The sequence below is a fragment of the Populus nigra genome, chromosome 1 (assembly GCF_951802175.1).
Source record: "Populus nigra chromosome 1, ddPopNigr1.1, whole genome shotgun sequence".
Classification (NCBI taxonomy): domain Eukaryota; kingdom Viridiplantae; phylum Streptophyta; class Magnoliopsida; order Malpighiales; family Salicaceae; genus Populus; species Populus nigra.
The window spans coordinates 45,846,724-45,863,651 of record NC_084852.1 but is presented as its reverse complement, the minus strand read 5'-3'; the positions used below and the strand labels follow the sequence as shown (position 1 = coordinate 45,863,651).

The 16,928-nt window shown below is 35.6% G+C and overlaps 4 protein-coding genes across 6 annotated transcripts; 3 read left to right on the top strand and 1 right to left on the bottom strand.

The window, feature by feature from the left end:
* The first annotated feature begins 12 nt into the window (after positions 1-12).
* On the top strand, positions 13-2,073 carry LOC133680876 (two-component response regulator 24-like). Its single transcript, XM_062103897.1, has 3 exons — positions 13-899; positions 986-1,196; positions 1,615-2,073. The coding sequence occupies exons 1-3, from the start codon at positions 631-633 to the stop codon at positions 1,762-1,764; spliced, it is 630 nt and encodes a 209-aa protein (XP_061959881.1). The 5' UTR covers positions 13-630; the 3' UTR covers positions 1,765-2,073.
* A 1,777-nt stretch (positions 2,074-3,850) lies between these two features.
* Positions 3,851-5,704, top strand: LOC133680875 (two-component response regulator ARR22-like). 2 transcript variants are annotated; one of them, XM_062103896.1, is made up of 2 exons: positions 3,851-4,945; positions 5,295-5,704. In XM_062103896.1, the coding sequence occupies exons 1-2, from the start codon at positions 4,802-4,804 to the stop codon at positions 5,469-5,471; spliced, it is 321 nt and encodes a 106-aa protein (XP_061959880.1). In that variant the 5' UTR covers positions 3,851-4,801; the 3' UTR covers positions 5,472-5,704. Both variants share the same exon structure in this region; 1 of them encodes a protein (XP_061959880.1).
* A 628-nt stretch (positions 5,705-6,332) lies between these two features.
* Positions 6,333-9,621, top strand: LOC133680874 (uncharacterized). Of its 2 annotated transcripts, none has more exons than XM_062103892.1 (5): positions 6,333-6,752; positions 7,175-7,351; positions 7,656-8,337; positions 8,451-8,661; positions 8,926-9,621. In XM_062103892.1, the coding sequence occupies exons 3-5, from the start codon at positions 7,703-7,705 to the stop codon at positions 9,073-9,075; spliced, it is 996 nt and encodes a 331-aa protein (XP_061959876.1). In that variant the 5' UTR covers positions 6,333-6,752; positions 7,175-7,351; positions 7,656-7,702; the 3' UTR covers positions 9,076-9,621. The 2 variants fall into 2 exon arrangements, with proteins under 2 accessions (XP_061959876.1, XP_061959877.1); XM_062103893.1 differs by having other exon boundaries at positions 8,484-8,661; positions 8,926-9,503.
* A 614-nt stretch (positions 9,622-10,235) lies between these two features.
* On the bottom strand, positions 10,236-15,632 carry LOC133680873 (uncharacterized). Its single transcript, XM_062103891.1, has 10 exons — positions 15,488-15,632; positions 15,241-15,361; positions 14,933-15,032; positions 14,333-14,476; positions 13,921-13,979; positions 13,428-13,495; positions 13,286-13,337; positions 12,400-12,573; positions 11,649-12,248; positions 10,236-10,766 (listed from the first exon to the last, which is right to left on the bottom strand). The coding sequence occupies exons 1-10, from the start codon at positions 15,493-15,495 to the stop codon at positions 10,551-10,553; spliced, it is 1,542 nt and encodes a 513-aa protein (XP_061959875.1). The 5' UTR covers positions 15,496-15,632; the 3' UTR covers positions 10,236-10,550.
* Positions 15,633-16,928: the final 1,296 nt, after the last annotated feature.

The window sequence follows — 16,928 nt, the reverse complement described above, 5'->3', positions numbered from 1 at the left end:
AAAAGCTTGATCTTGCTTTCTTTCTTGGCCGTTGTTGCAAGGAATGGAATTCTCTCTTCGCATTTTGCTATCCCCAAATAGCAGAGGAGGATGATAACTTGGAGCATAATGAACCTAAAGGATATATTTATTGCCATACAAAGTAAAAGGCTCCAAAACCATAAAGCATTGACCATGCATGCATGATGAATACCAGCAGGCCACGGAATGTGGATAGCAATAATATATTTATGGTATTGCTAAGAGTAGAAAAATGAAAGAATAACGTTATGTCAAGTAGTCTTGTTTTTACATTATATAGTATAAAAAAAAATAGGAAAAAAATAGTACACCATGCATTTACTACAAGTGATTCGAAACAAACTTTCCCGCCAGAATTCTGTTGCATAAGGAGCGAAGTTAATAGTTAACGAAGACAACAGACTATACAGAACACCAACCATTTATCTTTAGCCATCTGTCACCATTTTCCAGCTTCAACATCACCCACATGTCAACTCAACCAATTCCCCCCCCAACAGATAACCGTTATATAAAAGACCACATTTTGGCGCTCCTCTCTAACAGGCACCACAACTTCTCATTCGCTGTTCTTTCTCATCCCCTCTCTCTGAAACCATTAATTCATCAATGGCTGAACAAGATAACACTCAAATTGATGGAGAGATTCAGAATCTTGTTAACAAACTGGATAAGTGCATTGCAAACATTGATGGAAAGAGGCAAGTTTTCGATGATGCAATTGGGGAAAAGATCCAATCACTGAAAAAAGATCGAGGTGAAGCCAGGGAACTGAGGTTGAGTCTTCATCAAGAATCTGGTGATACAAGGAGCAAGAAGATTGATGTTGTGAATCAATGGCTGAATCAGAAGGCACTGATCAGTGGCGACCCAGATTAGTAGGTGTCAATTTTTTTTGTCTCCAGAACACATTGCTCTTAACTAATGACTGTTTATTCTTTTTCTGTCTTTTCTACGTTTACAGCTGTGATTTATCTGTGCTTATTGTTGATGATGATCGTGCTGTTCGAGACAGCATTCGGAGAGCGATGATGTCATATGGGGCACAGAAGCAGTTTATAATAGATGTTCAAGAGGCCAAGAATGGAAGAGAAGCTGTTTATCTTCATCTTGGTGGAGCTTCTTTTGATATTATTCTTATGGACAGTCAAATGCCCGTCATGAAGGGACATGAGGTATATGTTTTCTGACCTTCAACTTGTTGAGGAGGACTATTGAGATTTCATAAGATGGGTTTGTTTTCTGGAAAGCCCATTAATTGCATGCTAAAATTGGAATAACAGAGATTCTTATTATTTTCTTTTCTTGATAATTCAGAATATAATTGAAGGTTGCAAATTTGTATTAAGTCTCACACAAGAACCACTAACTTGATAGAGTGAAAAGGAAAAAACTGTCGGTACTTGTCTGATCTTGATCATGATGAAATAGAACATTGTAACTCATCAATGAACCTAAAAGTAGATTCTTCGTAATCCCAAGGCCCTTTTCGTTTGCTTAAAATTTTAAATATCTTCTTGCTTGATAATTTCCCAAAACCTTTTAAAAATGTTCATATTATCATGTTGACATTTAGTACTCCTCATATGATAGGCAGTGAAGAAGTTGCGTCAGATGGGTGTTAAGAGCCGGATCATCGGTGTCAGTTATCAATTTGAGAAACCAGCTTTCAGGGGCTCAAGCATAAACAAGTGGATTAAAAAGCCATTGAACCTTGAAAAGATCGCTGCTATCTTTTGTTAACCCAACAAAAGGAGAGTTTCTAGGTCGCATTGGTTTGTGTTAGCTTTTTTTCCAAGTTAGATGCGTAGATGAGCTCTATGAATAAAGTTTCTGACTAGCAAGATGAATTGGGAAGTGTTGTATTGCTTAACTGTATTGGTTTTCATTGATCTGGTGTCAGTATATTTGTTTTCACTGATCTGATAGAAACTCAGATTTAGTTAGTGCGGAGATGACTCCAATGTATACAGAATTTGAGTTTTGTTTCTGCAGCAATTCATATTCCTTATAAGCATTTAAATAGGAAGATAAATGAACTTTGGAACTGAATGTAGGAGCTATGATATGAACTGAAGAGGGTTGAGACTTAACTGGAGATTGATTTGCTAATATATAACGGAATTAGCTGGCTTTATAGGAAATGACCTACCTCGTGTCTGGATAATCCCAGCCTAATTGCCGGTTCTACTTCATTGACTCCTGCCTTTGAACATTACGGTTTTCAGTTTGGAGGCTGATAGGTCCTTGTTGTTTCTGTTTTTTCAGAGATATAATGAATAATCGAAAAATTTCTTACAAGCTATGATATGAACATAAAATGAATTGTAGAACCAAATTTTCTTAGAGGCGGCGATAAAGACCGAACAAGGGATTGACAAGGTTCAAGCTAAATTGGCTAGCTCGTGAAATGCTGAAAATTCTGCGTCAGTTTTCATCGGTCCAGGTACCGGTGAGGACTTAAATTCTTAGATTTGATCACACAGATTTAGGTACTGCAGCAATGAGAATGTGATTTCTTACCGCATAGCAGACTAGCTATCAATTCGAGGCATATGTTGTTTTCCTCTTTTCTTTTAATTATGTTCTGATATTTGTTTTAGATTTATTCAACTGATTTGCAAAACTGACCACAGGAGAATGTGATTTCTGTATCATTTCAATTCCATTTAACCATTTGTTGAAGTTGACAACCTCAAACAGATAGGCATCAGCTGTGATTCACTTGAATGTGGAGGTAACTAGCTATTGACGGATGTCAATAAAGCAATAGGATGATAAATATAACAAGACTTGTATTTTCATACAATAAAACTTATTATTTCAACAATCAATTACAAGTCTCACCTGCTTTAATTAGCGAATGAAACTATGTTTCCAGCCAATACTCTGGCTGCAGAATATATTTTTTTTAATAGATTCAGTCACTTGGGTCTAACTGGGCCATATGAACTTCCTTTTCGTGGAATATTCCAATTTCTTTTTTGAAAGTCATTGCATGATATTATTAACCTTTTTCAAGAACACGTCTCACTTGGTTGGCCCAACGAAACTAACTTTCCCGCCAAAATCCTGGTTATAGGCTCTGTGTTTGACAACACCCGCCATTTATCATTGGTCACCTGTCACCGTTTCCCAACCTCAACATCTTCCATAAGTAAACTCAATCAATTATAGTTGATTTTTAAGTTTCTTATTTATTCTCTTTTCTCGATAACTCATACTCACCGTCAGTCTGTATCTGATCTTGAGCATGATGAAACAGATAGGAGCTGAATAAAGTTGATCCTTCATGATTGTAGGCGTATGAACACTTCAACTCTCAATCAATGTTCTGATATACATTACGATACTGACAATTGCTCCTGCATATATATGTTAGACAACTGAGCAATTATGCGAGATGGGTGTTAAGAGTCAGATTGTAGGCGTCACTTCTGAGTCTGATCAACAATGGCATTCAAAAGCCGCTGAGTCCTACAGGGATCACTGCTGTCCTCCCTGATCCCAAACAAGCAAAGAAGGATCGATACACCATCATGAGCTGGAGAGTGGTCTGTGCTAATCGTTTTCCACGGTCCTTCGATGTAGAGATGAACTCTATGAATAGGGTTTTTGAGTTGCTAGTTATGCTAAGAAGATAAACAAATAGTTGCACAAACTAATCTTTGCGCTTCAAGCTGAAGAAAGAAGTGTTGCTTGCAATTGGCTTAGTAAAGGGAAAGGAGTCCAGAAGTGGTAGAAATTGTTAGAATGCACCTTTTCGTGTTTGTGTTCAGCTTCTTAATTAGCCATTCACCTTCATGTGAACTTAACCACTTCTCCCTCTCTCTCTATATATACACAATTGAAGTTTAGGTGTCAGATAAATAGAGAAAAGAAAGGTTTCTTATTAGAATATAATAGCTATTGTTCTGACGTTCTTTCCTAGCTACAGAAACAACAAGCCTCTCACTTTTCTTTCTGATTCTCCGTCTCAAAACCAAGAAACCATTAATTCATCGATGCTGGCAAAACCACCAAGAACATCAATGACAAGTCAAGATAACACTCAAATGGATCTTGAAATCAAAACTTTACTCGTGCAACTGAACGGCAGGGTCACAAATTTAGAAAAAAAGATCACTTCTGCCGAGTCCTTCAAGGCAGAAATTGAAGCTTTAGTGAATGAAGCGAGGAAATCTCATCATTCTAGCACTGCAAGAAGAAACCATCTTGATAAGGCAAGGCAATTGCTGATGCAAAAGATTGATGAATTCAAGAAAGAAGAAGATACCGAGGATAGAGGACTCACAAAGACTGATGCAATGGGGGCTCCTTCCGATCTTACAGGAAACTGTGTGTCAATGGTTCAGAAAGATCACAAACAAATTCAGATTCTAGCTACAGAAGTGGATCGGTACATTGCAGAGATTGATCGGAAGGTGAATGTATTAGAGGATCCATCCTACCTGACGGAAGAAATCAGAGCACTGAATGTAGATCGAGTAAAAGCCGAGTCTTTAAAACTTTTTCTTCAATCTAGTGATAGAAAGAAGGATCTTGAAGTAAGACGAAGGATTGCTTACGTGAATCAATGGCTGAATCATAAGACGGAGAGCGATAAAATTGGAGACTCAAGGTCAGAGGGGTATATGTGAAAACTCTTACTGTGAATTTTCTTGAGATATTTCTTTATCAATTGCTATGGTTTTTCCTTTTTTATGTTTACAGCATCAAATACTTTGTGCTTGTTGTCGATGATAACTGTGAAGATCGAGAAACCCTTCGCGAACTCCTCATGTCTATTAAGTCAGAAAAGACGCCTACAATGGATGTTCAAGTGGCAAAAAATGGAAAAGAAGCTGTTTATCTTCATCTTGCTGGGGCTTCCTTTGATATGATTGTTATGGACGATTTAATGCCCGTCATGAATGGAATTGAGGTATGTCAACGCGATTGCAGAGAGTTTTTTCTTTCTCTTCTTCTCTCGTTTTATTATATCAGAAAGAAACTTATTCAAGATTACAAATTTGCACGAAGACCTGCATAAGAAACATCTACTTGACAGAGTGAGAAGGCAGCGATGTACGCATCAGATCTTGATCATGATGAAATAGATAGGGGATGAATAAACTCGAAAGTAGCCTCTTCATGATTCTGAGGCCATTTTAGTTTTATTTTTGAAGCACAAATTGTACCCACAAAAATGTGAAAAGTATCTGCTTGCTTGATGGAATTTGAGTTCCTCTGAACTAATATTATGATATCGACACTTGCTCCTCATTTGTTAGGCAACGAAGCAGCTATTCGGCATGGGTGTTATCAGCTTCATTGTTGGTGTCGGTGATGACACCGTGAAACAAGCATTTATTGATGCGGGCATAGACCAATACATTGAAAAGCCTCTGACTCCTGCAAAGGTCGCTGATCTCTTCCCTGATCTCAGCGACTCATACTTCGACCTTTAAGTGTTTCTCAGTCTAATCCGTCTGCTTTTACTTGTCTTGGAAGGTTCTTAGTTGTAGAGATGAACTCTATGGATAAAGCTCCTGGCTAGCTAGTTATGCTATGAGATAAATGAATAGTTGCACTTCAAGCAGAGCTGGGAGGTGTTGTATTGGCTTAGTTGTAAAAGAAAAGGATGAAAGTTGTAGAAATTTTTGGTATTAGTATTTCATTGTTTTTGTGCTGATGTTGATCATTCAGCTGTTTGATTATCATGACATGCCTAGCCATACTGCGATGCTGATTCCATTTTCACAGCGTTTGGATTTGGTTTCTGCAGCTTTTGAATTCCTTTTAAGCATCTGAAAATGACATTGATGATCCTAAACTGCTAAGGCCTTCTACTTTTTATTGTGACTTGGAATGCTGCATACTGGCTTCTGGCATTAAATTTTTAATCCGAAGAAAAAAAAATTAAAAAAAAAGTTATACATAAAAATTTAAAATAAAAAAATAACAATTAAAAAAATAAAGATAAAAAATAAATTAAAGAATAATTATAAGTTTTAGATTGAATGGTAAAATAAAAAACAAAAATAATTTTAACAAAAAAAAAATTTAAAAATTTAAAAATTAAATTAAAAAATAATTTATAAATTTAATTTGAAAGATAAAATTAAAAATCAATAAAAATTACACAAAAAAATTAAACAAAAAAAATCAAAAATAAAAAAAATAAAAATTAAAATGGAAGGAAAAAAAGATGGCAATTTAAAATTAAAAAATAAAATTTTAAAAAAATAAAATTTTATAAAATAACTAAAAATAAAATTTAAAAATTAAAACAATAAAAACTAAATTTAAAAATAAGATTATCTGAAAATTCGAAAGATTGCAGAATCTGAGAAGAAAAGAGAAAGTAATGGGAAAAAAAGAGAGAGAAAGGATTGTCAATGCCAAACCAAATGTCCGTCGATTATATGCATCGTTCAAGGTCGAGGGGCGGCTGAGACGAACCTGACGCCGCCCTGGAAGCTTCCATTTAAGCTTTATTTTTTTAGAGAACTGGATCAGTACATTGCAGAGGTTGATCGGAAGGTGAAGGTATTAGAGAATCCATCCTACCTGAGGCAAGAAATCAAAGCACTGGATGCAGATCGAGTGAAAGCCGAGTCTTTAAAACTTTTTCTTCAATCTAGTGATAGAAGGAAGGATCTTGAAGTAAGACGAAGGATTGCTTGCGTGAATCAATGGCTGAATCATAAGACGGAGATTGTTAAAAGTGGAGATTCAGAGTCAGATGGGTATGTGTTGGCTAAGTTATTAGCTTGCGTGTGGTCAAAACCAGTCTGCTATTTTCTGCAGAATAGCAGGGGAGATGAAAACACTGCAGAAACTTACCACTGGTTTTCTTTTCTTTCTCTCGTTCGTCTCCAGAACATCCACACACACACACACACACATATATAAACCAACACATCGCAGCCTTACATTTGTTCATCTTAATCACCTTTTAATCTAACTAAAGATTAAATAGCTGTCACCCTAACTTAACTAGTTACAGCATATTAACCTTAACAGTATGTTTACTGTGAATTATGTTGAGATATATCTTTATTAATGACGAACAATGTTAATCTTTTACTCTGAATCCATCTTATCAATTGCTATGATTTTTTTTTAATATTTAAAGCAACAAATACTCTGTGCTTGTTGTCGATGATAGCTGTGATGATCGAGAAACCCTTCGCGAACTCTTCATGTGGATCGAGTCAGAAACTAAGCTTCCAATCGTTTTTCAAGTGGCAAAAAATGGAAAAGAAGCTGTTATCTTCATCATGCTGGGGCTTGTTTTGATATGATTGTTATGGACGATTTAATGCCCATCATGAATGGAATTGAGGTATGTCAGTGCGATTGCAGAGAGTTTTTTCTTGTTTTAATACATATAAGAAAGAAACTTATTCAAGATTACAATTTTGCTCGAAGAACTGCATTAGAAACATCTACTTGATAGAGTGAGAAGGCAGTCATATTTAACCTTCTCTCGCCCTCCTTCAAAATCAATATCTCACCAACATGTGACCTTAACCACTTCTCTCCTAGTCCTAGCTAACAGGAAAAAAAAGTTGTTTAAAAGAACTAACTTTGGCGCCTCTCTCTCTCTCTCTTCAACAACTCATTCACTTTTCTTGCCATCCTCTCAGTCTCTCTCTCTTAAAATCAAGAAACCATTGATTCATCAACGGAGCCTATGATGACAAGTCGAGTTTCAGACGAGGAAGATAGCACTCAAATCGAACAAACCATTGATTCATCAATGGTTGTCGAACCAATAACACCACCAACGGAGCCTATGATCACAAGTCAAGTTTCAGATGAGGAAGATAGCACTCAAACTGAACAAGAAATTCAGGCTTTGTTTTCTCTACTGGATACTTACATCACAAATTTGGAAGGAAAGTTGACCGATGCCAAGTCATCCAAGGCAAAAATTGAAGCACTTCTTGAAAAAGTAATTCAATTGCTGATTGATGAACTCAAGATCAAAGCAGAAGATAGTGAGGATAAATGGTTCATAAAGAGGGATGGAATGGTGGCTCCGTCCTATCTTACAAGAAACAATACTGATCTTCAGCAAATTCAGCTTCTAGTTAGAAAACTGGATCGCTACATGGCAAAGGTGGATCAAGAGTTGCATGTATTAGAGAATATATCCTTCCTGAGGGAAGAAATCGATAGAGATCGAGAAGAAGCCACGACTTTGAAACTTACTCTTGAAATTTGTGATACAAGGAACGATCTTGAAGTGGGATCGTTGGTTACTTATGCGAACCAATGGCTGAATGATCAGAAGACACAGAGTGTTGAAAGTGTAGACACAAAGGGGTATGTGTGAAACCTTTTTCCGAGAATTATTGTCTTGAGATATTGCTTAGTGAATTATTTTCTTAAAATGTATATTAAAGATCAATTGCTATCGTTCTTTTTCATGTTGACAGCAACAATTTCTCGGTACTTGTTGTCCATGACAGTCGTGATCTTCGAGAAACCCGCCAGAGGCTCTTGGTGTTGCTTGGGTATCAAAAGAAGCTTCAAATGGATGTTTCAGTGGCCAAAAATGGAAAAGAAGCTGTTTATCTTCATCTTGCTGGGGCTTCCTTTGATATGATTATAATGGATGACCTGATGCCCTTCATGGATGGAATTGAGGTATTTTGTTTTCCATTGAACTTAATTAAGAGAGAGCCTTTGAATATTTGATCATTATATATAGACCATTACTGTCAGAATCAAATTGTAATAAAGAGAGAATCTCTCTGTTTTTTTTTATGTTTTGTTGATAGGTCAGAAAATAATTAGGTTTACAAATTTGTACAAATTCTGCAAATGACCACTAACTTCATAGAGTGAAAGGCAGCAACTGTCGGTAATCTTTATATTATGATACTGACATTTTTGCTCCACATCTGTTAGGCAATAAATCTGTTACGCAGGATGGGTGTTGAAAGCCACATTGTCGGTGTTACTGGTGAGTTTAAGCGACTAGCTTTCATGGACTCAGGCGCCGACAGCTGCATTATAAAGCCACTGACTCTTGAAAAGCTCGCTGCTGTCTTCCGGTAATGAACTTTGTGAGTCTAATTGGTTCGATCCGAGTTGCTATTTTCTTGCATTGTTCTTTGTTGTAGAGATCATGAACTCTATGAATAAAGTCTCGGAGCAGCTAGCAATGCTACGAGGATAAAATGAATATTGTTAGCATTTCAAGCTGACAGGCTAGTGTTAATTGGCTTTATTGTAGAAGGAAAGGACAGAAGTGGAAGAAATTCTAGTATTAGATTTTGATGTTCCTGTTCTGATGATCAGTCAGCTTGTTAGTGATTTCATGCTTAGATTTGGACAGTCCTGCCGAAATGAGTGCAATGTAGAATCTGAGGAAAATACATGATCCCCTTTCTACAGCATTTGAATTTGTTTGCACAGCATGTGCAATGTACATCTGAGGAAAATACATGATCCTAAACCACAAAGGCATTCTACTTCATTTTTCACTGTGGCGGCTGAATTCTGGCTTCTGCAATTGAATTTTGCTGAGGTGCTTTGGTTGATTGAAACCCTCACTCTTTGGTATATTTCTATATCATTTGAGTTCTTGAGCTCCCATTTTCACTCCCTGCTCTGACAATTTAAACATGACTTGTGCCATTTATTTGCCAGATTACTCGCTCACAGTTGGTTGTGATGCATATCTTCTTGATGCTGGCTTTGAAAGTAAAGTTGAAATCTTAGTGGCCTGTAAGGTTGCCAAATGCTCCGTGCAGGAATCGGAATAAGAATGGATTTTGAATTTTCACCATTATACAGTCAGGTTCGCCAGTAATTCCCATGGCAAGTACAGCCTGATGTTAAATCTGAATTGATTCCTCCATTCCCTGCCAAGTTAGCAGTGATTCCCATAGTAATCCACATTGAATATTTTGAGAAAATCAGTGAAACATTGGTTCAAAATGGATCAGACCAGTATAGTGTAATGAACAATGAGAGGCATCAGATTATATATATATATATATAAGCACATCTACTTGAACAAGGATGCAGAGCAATAATCCAAGCAGTTCTTTGTGGATATTGACTAGCACTGTACAAATTATGATGATACACTAGTTGATTAGGATTCAGGGTATCAACAAGATAGGCCACGATTGTGCAGCAGCAGCACCCAGGGCATACCAGCATATGTTCTCAACTAAAGCTAAATAAATAGCCTACCAAAACATACATGATAATCAAATCTTCTTGAACTAGTTTTAGTAAGAAGTGCGACAATCAGCAGCCCAAGCATTTACAAGAAACGCAAGCTTCCGGCAATACTAACAGAGTCCCATCATTTACAAGGCAGGCTTTAGTATTTACCATCCGGGTTCAAGTGGACATACAAGCAAATATCCACTTGAAAAAGGGTAGAACACTTATTCTAGTTCTTTTTGGATATTAGCGAGTTAGCAGTGCATGTAGTGTGGAGAAAATTACAATTTATTGCGTCATACAAAATCTGGAAATTTGAAGTTGAGTCTGATTCGTGATGTTGTATGGCTGGCTCAAGAAAAAAGTGGTAGTCTTTGCTCTCCCGAGGCATACGAAATGATACTCCTCTTGAGTGGCGAAATAAAGTGTGCCCCATGAAATGCAGCAGCACGTAGTATATTTAGAGGGCCAAAATCAACGGAGTATGCCTTCTGAAAGCCATCTAGAATAGCCATCATAGTCATGTTTGCCAGTTTTCTCTCTGCTTCATATTTTTTCAACAACGATACCTGCATAAAGCAAATCAATTTTACTTCAGCAATTATTACCAATGAATATGTATATCATCATGCAAGACAATGAGGCCAAAACTTGACGTACCACCGCAACCTATGATGTCTATATATATTATATAACTGATTTGTTAGGAAAGTGATGTTGTCCATCCACAGACACATGTTTAACAGTAGGATATTAGAGTGCTCAATTCTGTAAAATGCATGCATGCCTGGCATTTTTGACAGATTGCAATGAGGATTTCTTGGGTCGATTTACTTCTTTCTAATATACTTTTTCTTCAAGAAATGAGCAGCTCAATCATTCTTTTATTATTATTAATGCCATAGCTTAGATAAGGCACTAAATAGTTTTTGTGGGAAAGTACAAATCTGCCATGAAAGATATTTTTTCCTTGAGTGTCATGGACCAATCCATCCTAGTATTTTGACAGAATTTTTTTTAGATAAAGAACAAAGTCTGTTAGAAATAATACCCACAAAGAAATCATTTATGTTTGTATCCAAGTTGATTACTAGTGACAATTTTTCTCATCATGTAGAATGATCAACAAATGCAACAACATGGGCATCATCACTAGCTAGAAACTCAGATGATAAAACTAATCCAATGTAATCTGTAAAAAAGTCACTAAGAACTAACTGCCAAGGCAAGGGTAAAAATGCAAAATATGGAATGTAATTATGGCTAAATACCCTGAAAATAAAAAACAAGCCACAAGGAAAAGTGATCCAATTTTTATTACATCAGTTGTTTGACATGATTTTTAAGGCAATGGATATTTCAACACTGTAGATTATTGAAGAATATAAGCAAGTGTATGGTGATAAATAATCTACTCCAAGTATAATTAAGAAACTCAGAAGATGACATACCTCCCCAATGTCCATGCCCACAGCAACTCCTTCAGCAATGATTCTTGAAAGAGCAAATGCATCTCCAAAACCCAAATTAACTCCCTGGCCAGCTAAAGGATGAACTGTGTGTGCTGCATCACCAATCAGAACAACACGCTTTGATGCATATTCATTTGCATGCATTAAAGACAATGGAAATGCCATCCTCTCAGATGCCAACTTGACCACTTTTGGTGGAATTTCAAAAGACTCATTAGCAAATATTGTCACATTTCCTCCGAGCCATGAAAACATGCCTGCACTACCTGGTATACTTGACTTATGATGAGGACCATATCCATAATCCAGAGCATGATTTATAGCTTTCACAAAATCATCCTCTTTCATTGATTTAAAATCAGATGACTCCTCTGGGTTCATGGTCCAAACAATATTGCTGAATTTGTCTCCAATTGGCAGAAGTGCAATTGGACCTGCTGGTAGAAACCGCTGCCATGCACTATAATTTTCTACTGAATGTTCTACAGTGCATATTACCGCATTCTGCGAGTATTTCCACCCAGTTGTTTTAAATCCTGCAAGCTCCCGGACTTGTGACTTCCCACCATCAGATCCAACCTATGATGAATGCAACATAACTCGACACTGATTGATATGATATTCATGATAAACATTTTATAGTGGCTCTTGTCTAAAATGAAAATGCAAATCTTTCATTCTAATATATTTTAAAGGCATAACATAGCTCCATCAGTGCACGTTAAATTACCACCAATTTTGCATATAGGCTGTTGCCATCACTAAGTTCCAGCTTCGCTAAACGTCCCCTGGCATATGATGCTTCTGTTGAGGCTGTACTGTCCACCACTATGGATGACGAGCTTGGATTTAGAGACATTGAAGTTAATCTAGAATGGTATATTTTCTTTTGGAAATCTGTGTCCTGTACGTTTAACTTTTTAGTATCAGAAATCACAATAGAGAGCATTTTTTTCCTCGTGGAAAAACAATTGATTTTGTTATTGATACATGAACAAGAAAACTTGTATCCCTTAATGTCCATCGAGAGATTACATACAGCATAACAGAATCAAGAAGACATGCACAAGAACAAGATGTGCTACCTAGATTATTATCTCACACGGTTATCAGATAATTCACCCTGGAAATGCCAAGGGAACTGATATGAAGAAAGAAATATCTCTCTTAAGGAATGGATGTGTTCAGTCAGGGGACAAGGACCTCAAAGGCTATTCCACATCACAAATGCAACACATAAAGAAAATGAAGTAATAGATAAAGCATGAGAGTTTCCACAAAAGAGAGATGAAACTGGACATATCCAGTGTTTGAGTAAGACCTGCACCTATAGGAACACAATACATGTTTATATTTTAATTATTGATGGAAAGAGTATAATTACATTCAGATATTCAAAAGTAGCAGCGAAAAATAGGTGATATTCCTCAGAAAATAAAATATACAATAGGTCCATATAGATTCCCATTAGAATCTCCATAATGGTAATAGAATCTATGCATAAGATAACGTATACCATCAACAAATTTGAAGTTCCCATTAGGTATCGCATATAGCATCAACAGATTTAGATTTCCCGTTATGTATGAAGATGAACAGTTTGGTGTAAAGAATACCTCAATTCGTGATAACAGAGAACTATGGAGCACCTTATTCTCCACCACACACCTGCATCATGATGAGTCCAAAATCAGCATCTTCTGCGATATCTAACAGCAGGATCACAATATGATATTTTCACTTCTACATGTGGCTTACCCTAAAACTTCTTTGTCTACATCTCTTGCATCATATTTTGTATATCCTAAGCCAGTGTAATCCCAAACCTACAGAAAATCAAGAAGTGGCAGGCAACTGATGGCATCATATGTTATGTGACAGTACAGTATATATTTCATTGCAGAGGGAAAAATCAAGCAATTTAAAAGATAGCACTTTCTATGTAGCTGCAAAAAAGAATAAAAAATATGATAAGAAGAGAAAGCAGCACAACAGTAAGCATAAATCATTCTAATGTGAACCAAATTCTGTTATTAAAAATTCTCAAGCCTTGTATCGAAGTTTCTATTTAGTTCCAGATGCCAAACAGAAACTTCATATGTGCCAGAATGCATCAAATTCACAAGTCGAAAAAACTTAAAATGCATCAACAATGGTAGTAATTCAAGGTAATTCCAGATTTGAAACAGACTATGTCAACCATGTGAAACTTAGAAGTGCATAAAAGAAAAGTAAATAAAACAGTCATCACCTGCATCTTATCAAAATAAGCATGTCGATGTTGTTGAACATATTGCCAGGCACCAGTATCTGCAAAACCATCAATGACAATCCAAAGATTATGTTTAGTGTCTGTTGCCAAAAAGTATGTTAAACATCAGCAGTCTCTCGTTGTGGTACTTTCAAGAAACCAATTACGATGCCAAGTCTTCTAGGAAACAAATTATTGTCTTGGTAAAATCAGGTGTGTTTTTAATTTCATAACACAAGTTTATTCTAAAGCAGTTACATTATATAAGCACAGAGAAATCAGTCTTGAGGTTTCTGTAACTTCACAGTGTGAGTTATTAACAAAAAACACAGGAGATGCACATATATCGTAATACCATTGAAAAAAGAAGAAGGTATGTCACAAGAGGAATTGCGTGCATTTATCACGATACCTTTGAAAAAAGATATAGTTGCAGGTGTGACTGTACTGACCCTTGGATCAGGTGGGTCTTCTCTCTTTATGCATGGTTTATTGGCCAAAGCAGGACTGCTATCAATGATGGCAACACTCAAATGCTTTGTCAATGGCGTGGTTGCTGCAAGCAACAAAGTTAATAACTTGATGCATACAAAACACAATGCATCAATGAGAATTGAGTCATTTAGAATATGTTTGGGAACGCGGTGCAAACTGCGTTCCTAAAAAATTCAAAATTGTTTTTTTTTTTTGCTAAAATTTAATATGTTTTGTATGTTTTAAATCGTTTTGATGTGCTGATGTCAAAAATAATTTTTAAAAAATAAAAAAACATCATTGGCATGCATTTCGGCACGAAAAGTTATTTGAAAAGCAACCGCAACCACACTACCAAATACTCTCTTATACTACAAGCACATACAGTATCAAAAGCCATTGACAGGCAAGCTCCTATATTTTCCATTTGATCTTGCTTGTTTAAATCCAACCCCCAATTGCCAAGCATAGAAGAATAAATGGAGCAGTGACAGCATAATAGTAGACTAGTGCAAATGAGAGGAAAAAAAAAACCTACCCAAGGAACAAGCTAGGGCCATGCCAACCATGCCTCCCCCAACAATAGCAATGTCATATGGCTGAACATTGCCAGTAAAACTCAGGTTGCCATCACTCTCCTACCACACCAAAACCAAAACAATCAAATCCAATATTGTACCACAAAGATTAAAACTTTACAAGAACCCATTAACCATTATAGAGATATAAAACTAATTTTTGGAAAAATAAGACTGGAAGAGCAAGAATTCTAGTAGAAAAAGACCCATCAATGCATAACACATGAAAAACACACATGATACAATTAATAATAAAGGAAACCATTACCTGATTAGATTGGGAAGAAGCAGCAGCAGTAGATGCTTTTGCAGCTTCATCACTGAAAAATTTCTTCCTTGAAAGTTTGAATATTTGATTAGTAGCAGGAACAACTTTCCTTGCAGTCACCCTGTCATTTGTTGAATGTTTTAAAAAATGGGAAAAGAGAATTTACTTAGTAATAATAATAACGAGTTAAAAAAATTAATTAAATCAAATAAATAAGAGTTTCATAAGAGTTACTTGACATGGGTACCTGTTCATTCTCGCGACTGCAGAATTTCAGTGATTGTGAATTTAGAGAGAGAGAGCGAGAGGGTGGGAGAGAGTCAGGGGAGGCAAGAAGACAAAGAGTGATATGGGCTGGACGGAGCTGGTCTTTGCTATAAGGGCCAGGTTGGGCTTCGTTTAACTTAACGGAAGATGAGATTAAGGACTATATATGGGCTAAGTTACCCAAACACGAAGCATGGGCAGCTGCTGTAAATATTTGTAGAAACAATGGCAGTTGTTTTATGTATTCAAGGAATGCGTTTTTCGAGCTAATACATCAAAGCCGCCTCTCTTTCTTTCTTCTTTCTTTCTTTTTTTATAATTGAACTCCACCTAGTTTACTACCAATTTGAGATGCATTAAGTATTTTTTTAAATATGTTTGTTTTTTAAAAACATTAAATTAATATTTTTTTATATTTTTGTTATTCTAAAATAAAAATTAAAATTAAAATTAAAAAAATTATTTTAATATATTTTCAAGTGAAAAATACTCTGAATTACTAAATACATATTTAATAGATAAATCTAAAACTAAATTAACTTATTTTCTGACCTGTGTTGTTGGGTTGGGGTAAAAAAAGCAATTTAAAGTTGATTTAGTCGATCTGATGAGATGAGTTAGTTTGCATTTTAGTTAATCTAATAAAAAATTGAATTGATTTTTTAAAAAAATACCTAAACATCACGATTTTATCTTTTTCTTTAAAAAAAATAAAAAGATATTGAGTGGGATTAACTCCCTTAACGTTGCGGCAAAGTATCAGAGGGTCAAATTTAATAACTAAACACGGCAACTTAATTTAGTTAGTCAAAGAAATGACATCTATGTTAAAAAAAAATTGACCTCAAGTCCAATTCTAATCATTAATAATTTATTTTATTTGTTTGTTTATTTTTATATTTTTCAACTAATGCATTGGGATATTTTGTTGTTATGTGCGACAGAGCATGGGCCCATCGAAACTAAGTTTACTGTTATTGATTTAGTTAAAAAAAAAATCATTTATATCAAGATAAAAAAATTATGAGAACAAATACTTTTTCTCAATTTTTATAATGATTTGATCTTAATGGAATTCCAATCAACAAGATAGAAAATGTATGGCATTGCTAACATTTTCTATTGATAAAAATCTTTTATTTATTTATTTATTTATTTATGTGGGTGTGTGGCATGGGAATTTCTTTCTCTTTACGGCGAGAGGTCTCTTTAGATTGTGATTTAATACAATAAAGAGAAAAATAAATAAATTGGTCAGATTTTTCCTTCATGACATAAATTATATAACGACACAGTTTAAAAATTGTCAGTTTTTACCGACTAAACAAAAGATCCAGCTTTAAAGGCCAGCAAATACTGTAGTTCATCTCGAGTATAATTTCACGTTATTTGATTTTGGACATGAGTGTTTTTTAAAGTAT